Here is a 17,549-nt window from a genome sequence, read left to right as displayed (position 1 = left end):
CCAGAGAACCCAGGAGTCCGGGCTCCCAGACACCCCACTAACCAATAGCCCCCCTCCCCTGCCAGAGAACCCAGGAGTCCGGGCTCCCAGACACCCCTCTAATCAATAGCCCCCCTCCCCTGCCAGAGAACCCAGGAGTCCGGGCTCCCCCCAACCACTATCGCCCACCTCCCAGAGAACCCAGGAGTCCGGGCTCCTAGCCCCGCTCCCACTAGGCTGGCTCACTAACCCCACCCCTCCCGGAACTGCGGGCCCCATCCCACCAATCCCCTTCCGCCGTCTGGCCGTGGCCCCGCCCCCTCTCAGCCTATCCGCTCGCGGGACCGCAGGCTCAGCCAATGCGAGAAGGGAAGGGGCGGGAATGAACTTTGACCGACAGGGGAGCTGTTCAATGAATGTAGCAGGTGGGCGGGACATATCGGTGAGCGACAGGGGCGGTGCTACGGAGCGGGATATAGGGGCGGCCTCGGGCGCGTTTCGCAAGGACAACTGGTCCTGGGAGGAGGGCGCTGAGGGGCCGGCCAATCGGCGCGGTGCATGCGCGGGCTGGCCGCGAGCGATAGTGGTTCTGTCCAATGGGAGCTGAGAGCTGGGAGAGGCTGGCTCTGACTGGTTGCCGGCAGGCCAATGGGAGCGGTGCGTGGGCGGGGCTAGTCCTGAGGGATAGTGGGTCTGTCCAATGGGCGGGGAGACTAGGCGGGGCTGGTCCTGAGGGATAGCGTGTCAGTCCAATGGGTGCGTTGCGGGGGCGGGCTATATCTGAGGGATGGAGGGTCTGTCCAATGGCCGCGGGCATGGGCGGGGCTAGTTCCGAGGGATAGCGGCTCTGCCCAATGGGCACGGGCTGAGCATGGAGCGGCGGGCGCGCCGACCAATGGCGAGCGGAGAGATGGGCGGGGTCTGTCGTGAGCGGCGGGCGAGGCGGCCAATGGGAGCAGAGCGGGGGCGGGCGGCGCTGGGCCGGGCCCGGAGCTGCCGGAGGAGCCGTCGCGGAGGGAAGCGGGTCCCGCAGGCGCCGCGATGCCGGCCGTGTCCAAGGGGGACGGGATGCGGGGCCTGGCGGTCTTCATCTCCGACATCCGCAACTGTGAGCGGGAGGGGAGTGAGGGGGACCGCAGGGGGAGGAGGGGCTGGGGTGTCATGGGGGGGGAGGAGTGAGGGGGAGATGGGGCGGGGACTACAGGGGGAGGCGGAGATGGGGTGTCATGAGGGGAAGGGGGAGGGGAGGGGAGGGAGAGGAGTGAGGGGGAGATGGGGCGGGGTTGGGGGAGGGGGACCACAAGGGGGAGGGGAAGGGGGAGGGGGAGATGGGGCGGGGTTGGGAGAAGGGGGAGGGGAGGGGAGATGGGGCGGGGTTGGGAGAAGGGGGAGATGGGGCGGGGTTGGGGGACTATAGGGGGAGGGGGACTACAGGGGGAGGGGCTGGGGGACCACAAGGGGGAGGGGGAGATGGGGTGTCATGGGGGAGAGGGGGAAGAGTGAGGGGGAGATGGGGCGGGGCTGGGGGAGGGGGACCACAAGGGGGAGGGGGAGATGGGGCGGGGCTGGGGGAGGGGGACCACAAGGGGGAGGGGGAGATGGGGTGGGGCTGGGGGAGGGGGACCACAAGGGGGAGGGGGAGATGGGGCGGGGCTGGGGGAGGGGGACTACAGGGGGAGGGGGAGATGGGGCGGGGTTGGGAGAAGGGGGAGGGGAGGGGGAGATGGGGTGGGGTTGGGGGACTATAGGGGGAGGGGAACTACAGGGGGAGGGGCTGGGGGACCACAAGGGGGAGGGGGAGATGGGGTGTCATGGGGGAGAGGGGGAAGAGTGAGGGGGAGATGGGGCGGGGCTGGGGAGGAGGAGATGGGGTGTCATGGGGGAAGGGGGAGATGTGGAGCGGCTGGGGGAGGGGGACCACAAGGGGAGGGGGAGATGGGGTGTCATGGGGGAAGGGGGAGGAGTGAGGGGGAGATGGGGAGGGGGTCCACAGGGGGGAGGTGGGGCTGGGAGAGAGGACCGCGGGGGAGAGGGGGTGCTGCAGGGGGATCAGGAAGGGGCATTGTGTGTGTGTTTGGGGGGAATTGGGGAGACCACAAGGGGCGAGGGGAGACTAGGGGAGCTGAGGATGGGGAGGATTAGGAGAGAGGGAAGACTGAGCTAGTGGAGGCTGCCCTGAGTGGGGGATATCTGCTGGGGCGTGGGGGAGGCGCTGGGGGGCTGTAAGGGGAGGGGAAGGAAGGGGACAGTTGGGGAGAGAGGCAGGATGATCCGGTGGCGGAGTGGAGCGAGACCATGGGGGGAGGAGCTGGGGGGGAGGTTGGGGGTCCACGGAGAGGGAAGGGGCAGACAGTGGAGTGTGGGGCAGGGAGGGGGGAATGGGGAGAAGAGAGAGCGTATGGGGGTGGGTCTGACAGGAGGGGCCAGGGGGTGGGGGGAAGGACGGAGAGACCAGGGATGGAGCTGACTTGGGGAGGCAGGGCCCACGTGGGGGGTTGAGAAGAGGGACGGGGCCCTGGGGGGTTGAGGCAGAATGGACGGGCAGCTGGCAGGGGTTATGGGGAGGGGCTGTTGGGTGGGCAGGGGGAGCCTGGGGGGCGTTGAGGAGACTGACATGGGGGCAGAGCCTGCTGCTGTGAGGTCACGCCCCCCCACCCCCCAAGGAACCGGAGCCTGGGGGTGTGGGTCTTGATGAGTATCACGGGGGGTCTAATGGGGGGAGCCTGGGGGGCTCTAGAGGGATGGAGCCCCGGCCGCAGCCCAGAGGGGCCCGAATCCTTCGGAGGGCTGGGGGTCTGGGCTGTCTCTCGGTCCTGCTGAAGAGAGGAGTTTCCTGTTGCCCGCATGGCTGGGGAACGTGGCTGACTCAGCTGGTCCCCCCCCCAGGGGCCCTGTCTGCAGAGCCCGGCCCAGCTGCCCCCCAGAGACTAGCTGTTTACAAGGCCTCTGGCTTGGCGCTCACACGCCACATGTGCGAACAGCCCCACCCTTCCCAGGACAGGGTGGCTCTGGGGGTGGGCCCAGCCTCTGGACTGGCTCCCACCCGAGGCCGTCTGTCTGGGTGTCCCGTCCCCAGGCAGCACTGGGGTAACCCCCAAGGCACCACATTTCCTCCCCATCCCACCCCCTCGTGCCTGGCGACTGGCCAGTGGCAGTGAGTTCCCCAGGCCAACCCTATGCTGGGCGGAGAAAGCATTCATCCAGCGCCCCCTCATGCGGAGAAGGCGTGCTTCGGCTGGCTGCCCTCCGTCCTGGGCATGGAGAGTCCGGGGTACGCCCCACCTTTGGACCAGCTTCAGGGGGCACCCGTCGGTGCCAGAGCCCCAGGGGCCCCGCGGCGTCCCTGTCCCAAGACTGAGCCCCTGGGCACCAGCCCCCACGGCTCCGGGGACCTCTGCCTAGTGGCTCTGACCAAGCCAGCCGCCTGGCAGAGCCTGGTCTCCTCTGCGGGGCCCCAGCCCCCCAGCTGGGGTCTGCGGGGCTGCCCAGTGCCACTCTCCGCACGGAGCGGGGTTTGCCTGTCGCCTGGGCACGGTGCAGGGGGCCGGGGTCGTTTGGCCCTCCCCTCTGCCTGCCTGTCTGTCCCACCGGTGAGCTGGCCACCTGACCCCTCTGGGGCCCGTTGTCCCCCTGGTGCCGCCCTGCGCTGAGCTCCTGTCCTCGGCTGCTTCCCGTCCCATTGGCGAAGCCTCGGCTGTTCAGTCCTGGGGGCTCCCGAGCCTGGCTGGCCCCTCCACTGGTCCTTGGTGCCCCGTTCATCCACCCCACCACCCGGTTCTGGCTCCTGTCGTGGCTCCTCCTCGGCCCCTCAGAGCAGCTGCTTTACCCTTTCCCACCCGCGGGGTAGCCCCACAAAGCACAGAGGGAAACTGAGGCAATCACAGGCATCCTAAAAATCTTACAGAAAATTCCTCCTTCGTGTCAGATGTGTATCAGGACCCCACAGCCCTGTCAGCCTCAACTCCTGGGGTATAACCAGCCCCCACACCCCACCCCAGAGGTGGCCGCATCTCAGCACCGGGCTGTATAACCAGCCTGCCGAGTCTCTCCCAGAGCTCCTGTAGGTCTGGGGATTGTGGACTGAGAGGAGGTGGGGAGGAGAGATGGCTGATGGGGCGGGGATGGTGTCTAGGCCTTAAACTTCTTTGGGGGGGCGTTGAACCTCAAGAAGGGAGGGGAGATGGCAGGGGAAATATCGGGGCTGTTGGGAACCTAGTTAACACCAGCATGGAGACTGGGACACGGGGCCTTTCCCTTCTAGGGGGTGCCGGCTCCCATCCGGCCGCAGGGCGGGGACTGGCTGGCTCGGGGGGGGGGGGGAGGGGCAGGGAATGGGACACAAGGGCTTGTCTCTCCCCCCTGAGTCTCTCTGTCCTTGGTGCGTCTATTTCAGGTAAAAGCAAAGAGGCTGAAATCAAGAGGATCAACAAGGAGCTGGCGAACATCCGCTCCAAGTTCAAGGGTGAGCGCGGCCCCCGCCGGGGTGGGCACGCAGGGCTCCGCCATGGGGGGTGGTACATGGGGGACCTTGGGCTGTTTCCTTCCCCTCAGCCCTTCCCCTGCCCAGGCCAGCCTCCATACCTTTCCTTGTTCTCCCACACCGGGGATGTTCCCCCCTCGCAGCCCCCACTTTATTCTGACTACTCCTGTTGCCCCCCCAGGATGATACCCCACCTACCCTGCCTCTTTCCCTGCTTAGCCCCCCCAGCTCTGTGCCCCCCCCCGATGTCTCCCTGCTCCGCCTCTCCCCACCGCAGCTCCCTCCCTGCCCCCCAGTCACGTCAGTGACCCTTCTCCCTTGGCTGACCCCCAGGGGACAAGGCCCTGGACGGCTATAGCAAGAAGAAATACGTGTGCAAGCTGCTCTTCATCTTCCTGCTGGGCCATGACATCGACTTCGGGCACATGGAGGCCGTCAACCTGCTGAGCTCCAACAAGTACACGGAGAAGCAGATTGTGAGTACGGGCTGGGAGGTGGGGAGCCGGGGGACTGGGGGTGCAACTGAGAGGAGCTGGGGTGAGGGATCTCCCTGTAGGCCTGAGGGGGTGTAGTGCAAAGGGTGCTGCTGCGGTGGGACTGGAGGGCGGGGGTAGGGGTAGGGAGGGGTGGAGCTGGGCTGGAAAGAGCAGGGGCGGGGCTAGGGAGGGAGGGGGCGAAGCTGGAAAGGGAATGGGGGAGGGAGGAAAAGGTGGGACTTAAGCCGGGAGCTGGGGAGGGAAGGGGGTGGAGCTCATGTTCCTACTACAGTAATGGAGGGCTGATGTCTGATTTTTGCGGGGGTCCCGGCCCCCCTGCCCCGTTGCGCCCTGGCGTCACCTGCTTCCCCGCTCCCCCCCAGGGTTACCTGTTCATCTCGGTGCTAGTGAACTCCAACAGTGAGCTGATCCGCCTCATCAACAATGCCATCAAGAACGACCTGGCGAGCCGCAACCCCACCTTCATGTGCCTGGCGCTGCACTGCATCGCCAACGTGGGCAGCCGCGAGATGGCCGAGGCCTTCGCCTCCGAGGTGCCCCGCGTCCTGGTGGCCGGGTAAGCGGGGCCCCGTGCCGATGGCGGGGGAGGGGGGGGGACCCTCCTGCCCACCTGACCCTGCCTCTCCCCACAGCGACACCATGGACAGCGTCAAGCAGAGTGCGGCCCTCTGCCTCCTGCGCCTCTATAAGACCTCGCCCGACCTGGTGCCCATGGGCGAGTGGACCTCCCGCGTGGTGCACCTGCTCAATGACCAGCACATGGTACGTCCCGCCTCAGCTGCTCCCCCTAATGACCAGCACATGGTACGTCCTCTCCCGACTGCTCCGCCCATCACCAGCACACAATTGCCCCCCCCCCACCAGCACATGGTATGTTTGTGCCCCCCCAGTGACCAGCACATGGCTTGTCCTGTCCCAACCATCCCACTGGCAATGACCCATGGTACGCCCTGCCCCCAATGATCAGCATGATCCCACCCCAATCTCCTCCGCTCGACCATCTGCACATGGTACCTCCTGCTGTCCCAACCGCCCTGCACATCACCAGCACATGGTATGTCCCCCCTCACCCTCCAATGACCATCACATGGTACATCCCACCTCAGATCCCACCAACAACCAGCATATGGTGTGTCCCATCCCAATTTGCCCCCCCAACAACCAGCACATGGTACGTCCCACCCAATCATCCCCTCCCCTCCTCCCCCCCCACCCCCCATGACCAGTACATGGTAGTCCTGCCTCTGCTCTTCTCAAGCACTGCCACTCGGTGTGTCTGAGCTCCTCAAGCTTCCCCCCCATCAGCACTTGGTACGCCCTGCCATCCCAGGACCCTGGCACCCCCCCCATGGTTTGACCCCTTTCCCCCCCCCCCCCCCGCAGGGCGTGGTCACGGCCGCCGTCAGCCTCATCACCTGCCTCTGCAAGAAGAATCCCGACGACTTCAAGACGTGCGTCTCCCTGGCTGTGTCCAGGCTGAGCCGGGTGAGTGGGGCCAGACGCCTGGGTTCCACCCTGGCTCGGGGGGCGGGGCAGGGGCAGGGGCAGGGGCCGGACGCCTGGGTTCCACCCTGGCTCGGGGGGCGGGGGCAGGGGCCGGACGCCTGGGTTCCACCCTGGCTCGGGGGGCGGGGGCAGGGGCCGGACGCCTGGGTTCCACCCTGGCTCGGGGGGCGGGGGCAGGGGCAGGGGCCGGACGCCTGGGTTCCACCCTGGCTCGGGGGGCAGGGGCAGGGGCCGGACGCCTGGGTTCCACCCTGGCTCCGGGGGGCAGGGGCAGGGGCCGGACGCCTGGGTTCCACCCTGGCTCGGGAGGGTGGGGGCAGGGGCCGGACGCCTGGGTTCCTTCCCCCGCGTAGGCAGGACAGCATTCGGGGCAGGAGGGCCCGTGCCTGGGGACTGACCCCTCGCTGTGGCCCCTGCCCAGATTGTGTCGTCGGCCTCCACGGACCTGCAGGATTACACCTACTACTTCGTGCCAGCCCCATGGCTCTCCGTGAAACTCCTGCGCCTGCTGCAGAGCTACCCCCGCCAGGTAGGGGGCAAGACTCCCCACCCCTGCGGAGCATTGGGAGAGTCAGGACACCTGGGTCCTCTCTCCAGCTCTGGGAGGGCAGTGAGGTCTAGTGGGTTAGAGCAGGGGTGGGCTAGGAGCCAGGACCCCTGGGTTCTCTCCCCAGCTGTGGGAGGGAAACGGGGTCTAGTGGTTAGAGCAGGGGGTGGCTGGGAGCCAGGACACCTGGGTTCTCTCCCAGCTCTGGGAGGGAAGCAGGGTTAGGGGTTAGGCTGGGGGCTGGGAGCCAGGACTCCAGGGTTCTCTCCAGGGTTGGTGTCTGGGCCCCACGCTCCCACCCCCGTGCTCTCTGGCCCCCACAGAGGATGCGGCGGTGAAGGGGCGGCTGGTCGAGTGCCTGGAGACCATCCTCAACAAGGCGCAGGAGCCCCCCAAGTCCAAGAAGGTTCAACATTCCAACGCGAAGAATGCCATCCTCTTCGAGGCCATCAGCCTCATCATCCACTACGACAGGTCAGCACCCCTGGGACCCCCAGCCCTGGCCCCTGAGCCATGGGGCTCCCCCCAAGCCCTGCCTTCCAGCCCCGCCACCCTGCAGCCCCCCTCCATTCCAGCCCCAGGCTGCCCCTCGCCGTTGACACCCTGGTGTCCCTGCAGCGAGCCCAACCTGCTGGTGCGGGCCTGTAACCAGCTGGGCCAGTTCCTGCAGCACCGGGAGACCAACCTGCGGTACCTGGCGCTGGAGAGCATGTGCACCCTGGCCAGCTCCGAGTTCTCCATGAGGCTGTCAAGACCCACATTGAGACGGTCATCAATGCCCTCAAGGTCAGTGGGGGGGCGGGGCCCTGGGGGTGGAGCTGGGGGAGAAGGTGGGCCCTGATGGGGGAGGGGGCGGAGTCCGGAGGGACTCAGTGGGCGGGGCCCTGGGCATGTCCTAGGTGGGGGAGGAGCCAGAGGGGTGGAGGGGACCCTGGGGGTGCCCCATGCATGCTGGGGCTCTGGCAGGGCCTTGGGCGTATCCTAGAAGTGGGAGGAGCTGGGGACGAGTGTGGGAGGGCCCTAGTATACCCCATGGGTGCTGGGGCTCAGCCAGGGGGGTGGGCCCTGGGCATGTCCTACGTGGGGGAGGAGCCAGAGGGGTGGGGGGGACCCTGGGGGTGCCCCGCGGGTGCTGAGGTCCAGCGGGTGGGACCCTGGGCGTGTCCTAGGATGGAGAGGAGCCTGGGGATGGAGGGGAGGAGCCGGGACCGGGTGGGGGAAAGCCCGGGGTGCCCCCGCAGGTGGCACTGACCATCCTGCCCCGCAGACGGAGCGGGACGTGAGCGTGCGGCAGCGTGCGGCTGACCTGCTCTACGCCATGTGCGATCGCACCAACGCCAAGCAGATCGTGTCCGAGATGCTCAGCTACCTGGAGACGGCCGACTACTCCATCCGCGAGGAGATCGTGAGTGGGGCCTGACGCTGGGTCCTGGGGCTAGTAGTTAGAGCAGGGGCCTGGGAGCCAGGACTCCTGGGTTCTATCCGGGCTCTGGGAGCGGGGTGGGTCTAGCGGTTGGAGCAGGGACTGGGAGCCAGATGCCTGGGTTCTCTCCCCAGCTCTGGAAGGGGAGTGGGGTCTAGTGGTTAGAGGTGGGGGCTGGGTGCTAGACGCCTGGGTTCTCTCTGGGCGTGGGCATGAGCCGGCTGGCGGGTGCCCCAGGTGCTGAAGGTGGCGATCCTGGCAGAGAAGTACGCAGTGGATTACAGCTGGTACGTGGACACCATCCTCAACCTGATCCGCATCGCGGGCGACTATGTGAGCGAGGAGGTCTGGTACCGCGTCATCAGATCGTCATCAACCGCGACGACGTCCCAGGGCTATGCTGCCAAGACCGTCTTCGAGGTCAGGCCGGGGGCGGGGGGGAATGGGGGTAGGAGGCAGGGGGATGGGGATGGAGGGAGGGAGGGCGGGAGGGGGCTGTGGGAATGGTTGTAGGGGACATGGGGGATGGGGTGCTGGGGGAAGGGATGGAGGGAGGGCGGGGGTGCTGGGGGAAGTGTTGTAGGGGTGTGGGAGATGAGGTGCTGGGGGACGGGGCGCTGGGGGAATGTGGGGGACAGTAGCCACCAGCTGCCATACTCCACAGTTCAGGCTCACCCCTGCCTGGAACCAGGATCCCCTGGTCCCTGCATTCCCCCCCTTTCCCCTCACTTGGGCATCGCTCCCCAGGCCCCCCTCCCTTTGCCATTTCTGGCCGTTTGGGAGCTGATGCCCCAGGCCGTGTGTCCCCTGGCGCCCCTGGGGGGTGGGTCCCCCCAGCTTGGGCCTGCCTGACCCCTCCCCCTCTCCCCCCACCCAGGCCCTGCAGGCTCCTGCCTGCCACGAGAACATGGTGAAGGTCGGGGGCTACATCCTGGGGGAGTTCGGGAACCTCATTGCCGGAGACCCCCGCTCCAGGTACGGCCAGGGCGGGCACTGGAGGTCCCTGTGGCGGGGGGAGGCCCTGGGGCTGTCAGGAGGAGCTGGTGGGGCTCTTGGGGGTACCCAGGGTGCCCCCCAGCCCATGCTGACACCCCTCCTACCCCGGTGCCCGCAGCCCCCTGGTGCAGTTCAACCTGCTGCACTCCAAGTTCCACTTGTGCAGCGTGGCCACCCGGGCCCTGCTCCTCTCCACCTACATCAAGTTCATCAACCTCTTCCCCGAGACCAAGGGCACCATCCAGGAGGTGCTGCGCTCCGACAGCCAGATCCGCAACGCCGACGTGGAGCTGCAGCAGCGTGCCGTGGAGTACCTGAAACTCAGCTCCATCGCCAGCACCGATGTCCTGGTGAGAGCCGGGGGGGGACTGGCTGGCTCAGGGGCGGGGAATGGGGCACGGGGCCTGTTCCCTCTCGGGGGCGCTGGCCCCGATCCGGACCCAGGGCGGGACTGGCTGGCTCCAGGGGTCGGCAGGGGAATGGGACATGGGGCCTGTCCCCTCCAAGGGGCGCTGGCCCTGGTCCGGCCCCAGGGCGGGGACTGGCTGGCTCCTGGGGGTCGGCGGGGGAATGGGACATGGGGCCTGTCCCCACCAAGGGGCGCTGGCCCTGGTCCGGCCCCAGGGCGGGGACTGGCTGGCTTGGGCCGGGCGGGGGGAGTGGGGTACAGGGCCTGTCCCCTCCAGGGCGCTCTGGCCCCAACCCAGCCCCTCTCTCCCGCCAGGCGACGGTGCTGGAGGAGATGCCGCCCTTCCCGGAGCGCGAGTCGTCTATCCTGGCCAAGCTGAAGAAGAAGAAGGGCCCCGGGGCCGGCAGCGAGCTGGACGAGGGGAAGAAGGAGCCCGGGGCAGAGCTCAATGGGGGCATAGAGCCCACGGCCAGCACCACTGTGAGTCTCCCGCGAGCCCCCAAAACCTGCATTTCTCCTCTTGGCAACTCACCATCAGCCAAGCGGCGTGGGGTCTCGGCCAGCCGTGGGGCGGGGGAGCCAGGCGGCCTGGGCGCTCGGCCAGCCGTGTGTTTGTTGTGGGGGGGAGCCTGGCGGCCTGGCGCTGGGGGAGCCGTGTGTTGGCGGGGGGGAGTGGGGCCTGCTGGGAGGGTGGGGTGGAGTCTGGGAGCCAGGAGGCCTGGGGTGCCTGGCACATCTGTCACCCAGCACCAGCAGGAGGTGCCCTACAGGTGGGAGTGGCCCCCCCAGCAGGGTTTGGCTCTGTGCCCCCCCCTTCCCTCGGCCGGACGATCTCACTCAGCCCCCTTGGCCCCCACAGTCCACCCCCTCACCATCGGCTGACCTGCTGGGGCTCCGGGCGGCCCCCCCTGCCAGCTCCGCCGCCCCTCCCAGCGCCGGGAACCTGCTGGTGGACGTCTTCTCCGACAGCACCTCCGCCACGCCTGGCCTGGCGCCCGGCACCGAGGACAACTTCCTTAGGTGAGGGTGGGCCCCCGGGCGCCAGCTCCCACCCAGCCCCAGGGCGGGGACTGGCTGGCTCCGGCGGCAAGAATGGGGCATGTGGCCTGTCCCCGCTAGGGGGTGCCGGTTGAGCCCCTCATTCCCAGTTGGCCCTTTCTGTGTATCAAGTTATTGTGTCTCGGGGGGGGGGGAGGGGTCCTGGTGTTCATGGGGGCCGGGGAGGGGGTCTGTTCTCATGGGGGGCAGCGTGAGCTAGTTCCTGGACTGGGGGCTGTCTGCCCTTCTGGTGTGTGTGTGTGTGTGTGTTTGGGGGGGGGGGGCAGTTTGTCCATGTCTAGATGGGGCGCTGGGGGGGGGCGGTGTCGGTCTGCGTCCCTGTCCTGGGGAGGATGTGGGGGGGGTCGCTGCCCGGGGGCGGGGTCAGTCTGTGTCGCAGGCCTGGGGGGGATGTGGGGGGAGTCAGTCTGTGTCCCTGGCCTGGGGGGGTTGCTGTGCTGGTCTGTCCCCCTGTGTCTGTCTGTCTCCTGCTGCCCTGGGACTGGGTGTCCCGCTTGGCTCCGGCTGCTGCCCTGTGATTGGATGCTGCAGTGACTTGGCGCGGACACCTGGGTTCCCTCCTCAGCTTTGGGAAGGGAGTGGGGGCTAATGTTTAGAGCGGGGGGAGGGGCGCTGGGAGCCAGGACTCCTGGGTTCTCTCCCCAGCCCTGTCCCTGTCTGCCTTGCTCCAACCCCTGCGTGTCTCGTGCTGCGTCCGTCTGTCCAGGAACTAACCCTGCGCTTGCTCCATCTTCTGGTGACTTGTCTTCTCTGCTCTCTTCCCCGCCCTGCTGCCCCCGCCCCCCCCCCCCACTACTCCCCCAGCTCGGGAGCAGCTGCTTCCTCCGATGACCCTGCTTTGCCTATCTCTGAAGCTGATGAGCTGCTAAACAAGTAAGAGACAAGGGAGGGGGGTGGGGCTGGGTCCCGGACGCCTGGGTCCCTGGGGCGGGACACTGCCAGGTGGGAGCAGCCCCTCACCCCCCCCCCCCCCCCATGCAATCCTTTTGTGCGATCTCTCTGCTCTCGCCCCCGGGGCAGGGTCTGCATGTGGTATTGGGGTGTCTCTCGCTTCCCTGTCGCACACTGACCCCCGTGCCAGCTCTCACAACTGCAACTCCCGTCTGCCCTCTGTTGCCCCGGGGGGGTGGGGGGGGTCAGACCTCAGGGGATCAAGCTCTCGGGTCCTGTAGCCCAGGGCCCCCGGTATCACGAGTTTGCTTGTCACGCAGGCAGGCTCCTGTCAGCCACAGATGCTGGGGCTGTATTGTGGGGTCTGTAAATTGGGAGTGAGGGACCCCAGCAGGACGGGGGCTGCGGGTCGGGAGTGAGGGGCACTGGCAGGGCCTAGCTCACTCCCCCCTCCGCATGGCAGGTTCGTGTGTAAGAATAACGGGGTCCTCTTTGAGAACCAGCTGCTGCAGATCGGGGTGAAATCCGAGTTCCGGCAGAACCTGGGTGAGGCGGGGGCGCTGGCCAGATGGGAGTGTTGGGGGGTTATCGCCCTATGCCTTTCTGGGGTGGGGGAGGGGCTGTGCAGATTCCCTTCCCCCAGGCCAGGAGTGGGGGGAGACACTGGTGGGCGAGGGAGGTTTGTGAGGTGGGGGCTAGCAGGCCAGGTATGTGGTGTGAGGGGGAGGTTTTGGGGGTCTGCTCCCCACCACTGCTGTCCCAGGCTGGGGGTGGGGGTTGGGTGTAGACGTGGGGAGGCTGGGAGGGACTCTGGGGGGCTTCGGCTTAGGTGTGGGGGGGCCAGGAGGGGCTCTGGAGAGCTGTAGATGCGGGGCGGGGGGCTGGGAGGAGCACGGGGGGGGAGCCGGGAAAAGCTCTGGGGGGGGCTGATCCTCTCACTCGCTGCCGTTCCAGGCCGGATGTACTTGTTCTATGGGAACAAGACGTCAGTTCAGTTCCAGAGCTTCACCCCAACCGTCACCTACCCCGGCGAGCTGCAGAGCCATATCCTGCCGTGGGGCGGTGGGGGATCCAGGGGACCCGGGAGTGGGCTGAGGGGGATCCCAGCCTGTCCTTAGCGGGCGCACAGCTGAACATCCAGACGAAGGCCGTGGACCCGCTGGTGGAGGACGGCTGGGGAGTACCGGGGGAGAGGGCGGCCGGGGGGTACCAGGGGCGGGTGGCAGGGGAGATCTGGGGGCCTCGGCCCGTCCTTAGCGGGCGCACAGCTGAACATCCAGACGAAGGCCATGGACCCGCTGGTGGAGGGCGGCTGGGGGTACCGGGGGTGGAGGGTGATTGGGGGGTACTGGGGGGCTGGCACAGGGGGACCCGGGGGCCTCGGCCCGTCCTTAGCGGGCGCACAGCTGAATGTCCAGACCAAGGCCGTGGACCCGCTGGTGGAGGGCGGTGCCCAGGTGCAGCAGGTGCTGAACATTGAGTGTCTGAGCGACTTCACCCTCGCCCCCCTGCTCAACATCAAATTCAGGTAGCACCCGCCCCGCCCCGCTGGCGGGGGGGAATGGGGGGAGCTGGGGATGGGGTGTTCCTGGGGGAGGAGCCTGTGGTGGGGCGGAGCCCAGGGGAATGGCCCCTGGGGGCAGAGCCTGGGACAGGTGTATCTTAGGCTGGGGGAGGGGGGCGCTGGAGCGAGTCCCCAGGGGCTGGGTGTGCAGCAGGGGGCTGTCGGGGGAGGGGCTGCCCCCCTGATGGCTCCCCTCCCCCCAGGTACGGGGGTACCCTGCAGAACATCACCCTGAAGCTGCCAGTCACCCTGAACAAGTTCTTCCAGGCCACCGAGATGCTGTCGCAGGATTTCTTCCAGCGCTGGAAGCAGCTCAGCCAGTACGTGGTGGGGCGTGGCGGGGGGGCAGACAGACTGTGAGGGGACAGGCAAGGGGCAGCCAGATCGTGGGTGGGGGTGGATGACAGGCAGGGGACAGCCAGTCTGGGGGAGTGGCCTGTTCTGGGCGACGGGGCCCCCAGGGCATGGCTCCAGTAATTTTCAGCCCTGCACCGCCCCCCCCCCCCCCACGGCACCGGGAGGGGAGGCCTGTCACAGTAAGCCCATTGCGGGGAAGCCCGGAGGTTGAATCTCAGCCCCCACAGTGTCGGGTGTTGGGGGGATGCACCATATGACACCCTGAACACCACCACCCTCTGCAGGCCTCAGCAGGAAGCCCAGAAGATCTTCAAGGCAAATCACCCCATGGACTCCGAGGTGACCAAGGCCAAGGTGAGGGGCTGGGTGGGGTGGGGGTCAGCGGTTGGGGGGGGGGCTGGGAGCCAGGATGCCTGGGTTCGCTTTCTGGGAGGGGAGTGGGGGGCTAGTGGTTAGAGGCTGGGGCTCTGGGTGCCAGTCCTTGGTTCTCTCTGCGGCTGTGACTCTCTGGGGCGGGTGGCTGAGGAGCTGGGAGCCCTGGTGTGGGTCAGCAGCCCCCAGAAGAGCCCCTCGAGACCTCTCTATAAATCATATTGCCTTGATCTCAATCCAAGGCACACCCACATCTGGAACACTGCGTGCAGATGTGGTCGCCCCATCTCAAAAAAATCTGTTGGAATTGGAAAAAGTTCCGAAAAGAGAAACAAAAATGATGAGGGGTCTGGATCGGCTTCCGTACGTGGAGAGATTAATAAGACGGGGACTTTCCAGCTTGGAAAAGAGACACCTAAGGGGGGATACGATCCGAGGTCTATAAAATCATGACTGGTGGGGAGAAAGCAAATCAGGGAGTGTTGTTTATTCCTTCTCGCAACACACAAACTAGGGGTCACCCCATGAAATGAACAGACAGCAGGTTTAAAGCAAACAAAAGGAAGTATTTCTTCGCGCAGTCAACCTGTGGAACTCCTTGCCAGAGGATGTTGTGAAGGCCAAGACTATAACAGGGTTCAAAAAACAACTAGATAAATTCCTGGAGGATAGGCCCATCGATGCCTATTAGCCAGGATGGGCAGGGATGGTGCCCCTAGCCTCTGTTTGCCAGGAGCTGGGGATGGGCGACGGGATGGATCACTCAATGAGCCCCTGTTCTGTTCGTTCCCTCTGGGGTGCCTGGCCTTGGCCGCTGGCGGCAGACAGGACGCTGGGCTGGATGGACCTTTGGTCCGACCCAGTCTGGCAGTTCTGATGTTCCCCACCCCTGGCGTCTCCCCAGCTCCTGGGCTTCGGCTGTGCCCTGCTGGACAAGGTGGACCCCAACCCTGATAACTACGTGGGGGCCGGCATCATCCAGACCAAGTCGCTGCAGGTCGGCTGCCTCCTGCGGCTGGAGCCCAACGCCCAGGCCCAGGTGAGGGGGCCCGGACGCTTGGGTCCGGGCTGGCGGGTAGAGCAGGGAGGGGAGGAACTGGCAACCAGGATGCCAGGGTTCTATTCTGGCTTAGGGAGGAGAGTGGGGGCTAGTGGGTTGGGGCTGTGTTGCAGATTTGGGTTTTGGAGAGGGCTGTCCAAGTGATTACAAAAATTAATCACGCTGTTAAGAATAGAATCCCCTTTATTGAAATATTTTTGGATGTTTTCTACATTTTCAAATATATTGATTTCAGTTACAACTCAGAATACAAAGTGTACAGTGATCCCTTTATATTTGTTTGACAAGCATTTGCACTGTAAAAAAACAAAAGAAATATTTTTCAGTTCACCTCAGACAAGTTCTGTAGTGCAATCTCTTTGTCGTGAAAGTGCAACTTACAAATTACGTAAAAAAAAAACCTGCATTCAAAAATAAAACAATGTCGAACTGCAGAGCCTAAAAGTCCACTCAGTCCTACTTCTTGGTCCACCAATTGCTCAGAAAAACAAGGTTGGTTACATTTATAGGAGATAATGGTGCCCGCTTCTTATTTACAGAGTCATGTGAAAGTGAGAACAGGCGTTCGCATGGCACTTGTAGCCAGCACTGCAAGATATTTACGTGCCAGATGTGCTAAAGATTCATATGTCTCTTCAGGCTTCAACCACTGCACCAGGGGACCTGTGTCCATACTGATGACGGGTTCTGCTCGATAACGATCCAGAGCAGAGCGGACTGACGCATGTTCATTTTCATTGTCTGAGTCCAATGCCACCGGCAGAAGGTTGATTTTCTTTTTTGGTGGGTTCGGGTTCTGTAGTTTCCACATCGGAGTGTTGCTCTTTTAAGACTTCTGAAAGCACGCTCCACGCCCTGTCCTGATCAGATTTTGGACGTCACTTCAGATTCTTAAACCTTGGGTCCAGTGCTGTAACGATCTTTAGAAATCTCACATTGCGGACGCCTTTGCGTTCGGCAACCCTGCAGTGAAAATGTTCTTAAAACGAACATGTGCTAGGTCATCATCCGAGACTGAAATGGCAGAATGCGGGTAAAACAGAGCAGGGGACGAACAATTCTCCCCCAAGTTGTTTGGTCACAAATTTAATTCACGCATTATTTTTTTTAATGAGCAGCATCAGCATGGAAGCGTGTCCTGTGAGATGGTGGCCGAAGCATGAGAATGTTTAGCCTATCTGGGCACGTAAATAACTTGCAGTGCTACAACGGTGCCATGCAAACGCCGGTTCTCACTTTCAGGTGACACTATAAATAAGACGCAGGCAGCATCACCTCCTGTAAATGTAACGCACCTTGTCTGAGCGATTGGCTGACCAAGCAGTAGGACTGAGTGGACTTGTAGGCTCTGAAGTTTGACATTGTTTTGTTTTTGAGTGTGGTTATGTAACCAAAAAAATCTACATCTGTAAATTGCACTTTCACGACAGGGATTGCACCACAGTACCTGTATGAGGAACTGGAAAGTACTATTTCTTTATCATTTTTACAGTGCAAATATTTGTAATCAAAAATAATACACACTTAGATTTCATTTACAACCCAGAATACAATATATATGGAAATGTAGAAAAACATCCAAAATCTTTACTCCATTTCCATTGGTGGTCTAGTGTTTACTGGTGCGATTAAAACCGCGATGAATGGCGATTAATTTTTAAAGCTGCGATTAATTTTTTGTGAGTTAATCACCTGAGTTAACTGTGATTAATTGACAGCCCTAGTTTTGGGGTGTGGGGCTGTAGTATAGGGTGGGGGGTTATAGGAGAGGTTTGGGGGGCTGTAGGGAAGTTTGGGGGTCTTGGGGGGCTGTTAAGAGTGGTTTTGGGGGACTGAGGGGAGGTTCGGAGGGCTGTTGTGGGAGCAGTTTGGGGGGCTGAGGCTGGGGGGCTGAAGGAAAGTTCAGGGGCGATTGGGGGCTGCGAGGCAGAGGCTGAGGATGGTGAGGGGCGATTGGGGGTACCGCCTGACGCTCCTCTCCCCCAGATGTACCGCCTGACGCTGCGCACCACCGGGAGCCCGTCTCGCGGCATCTCTGCGGGCTGCTGGCTGAGCAGTTCTGAGCCTGGGGCTGCAGCCGGCTCTGGGGGGTGTCTGCATCGAGCCCCTGCCCCATCCTGTCGTCGTGGTGGTAACCGTGTTTTCATCGCCTGGCCCGTGGGGGCCCAGTGCTTCGGATGGACCAAGGGGGGGCCCCCCCAGGCGAGGGCCTTTCGTTCCCCCAGGAGGGCCCTGCGGGAGCTGCCTTTTTGGGGGGGAAGCTCAAGCCCCTGATCCTGGGTTAGTCGGGTCACCCCCATTCTCTGGGCCTTGGGGGGCTGGAGTGTTCTGTTTACTCTAAGCCCCCCCCTTGTGAGCTCCAGACCCCCTAAAATCCCCCCCACCTGCACAAAGAGGGAGGGAAGGGGA

The 17,549-nt window shown here is 64.4% G+C and overlaps 1 protein-coding gene across 1 annotated transcript; it reads left to right on the top strand.

The window, feature by feature from the left end:
* Positions 1 to 942: 942 nt before the first annotated feature.
* AP2A1 (adaptor related protein complex 2 subunit alpha 1) lies at positions 943 to 17,324 on the top strand. The gene is given in 25 exon segments (XM_074937775.1): positions 943 to 1,087; positions 4,373 to 4,441; positions 4,793 to 4,935; positions 5,319 to 5,512; positions 5,589 to 5,718; positions 6,340 to 6,441; positions 6,884 to 6,983; positions 7,324 to 7,483; positions 7,628 to 7,743; positions 7,746 to 7,795; positions 8,277 to 8,414; positions 8,670 to 8,852; positions 9,310 to 9,407; positions 9,547 to 9,778; positions 10,153 to 10,317; positions 10,697 to 10,857; positions 11,701 to 11,769; positions 12,251 to 12,333; positions 12,742 to 12,832; positions 13,193 to 13,315; positions 13,555 to 13,671; positions 13,993 to 14,062; positions 14,985 to 15,119; positions 17,127 to 17,148; positions 17,151 to 17,324. Coding segments are annotated over 25 exon segments (2,871 nt in total). The 5' UTR covers positions 943 to 1,020; the 3' UTR covers positions 17,204 to 17,324.
* Positions 17,325 to 17,549: the final 225 nt, after the last annotated feature.

Source organism: Natator depressus, chromosome 23, assembly GCF_965152275.1.
Source record: "Natator depressus isolate rNatDep1 chromosome 23, rNatDep2.hap1, whole genome shotgun sequence".
Lineage (NCBI taxonomy): Eukaryota > Metazoa > Chordata > Testudines > Cheloniidae > Natator > Natator depressus.
Note: the sequence above shows the minus strand (reverse complement) of the source record. Positions and strands in the feature narration are given on the sequence as shown.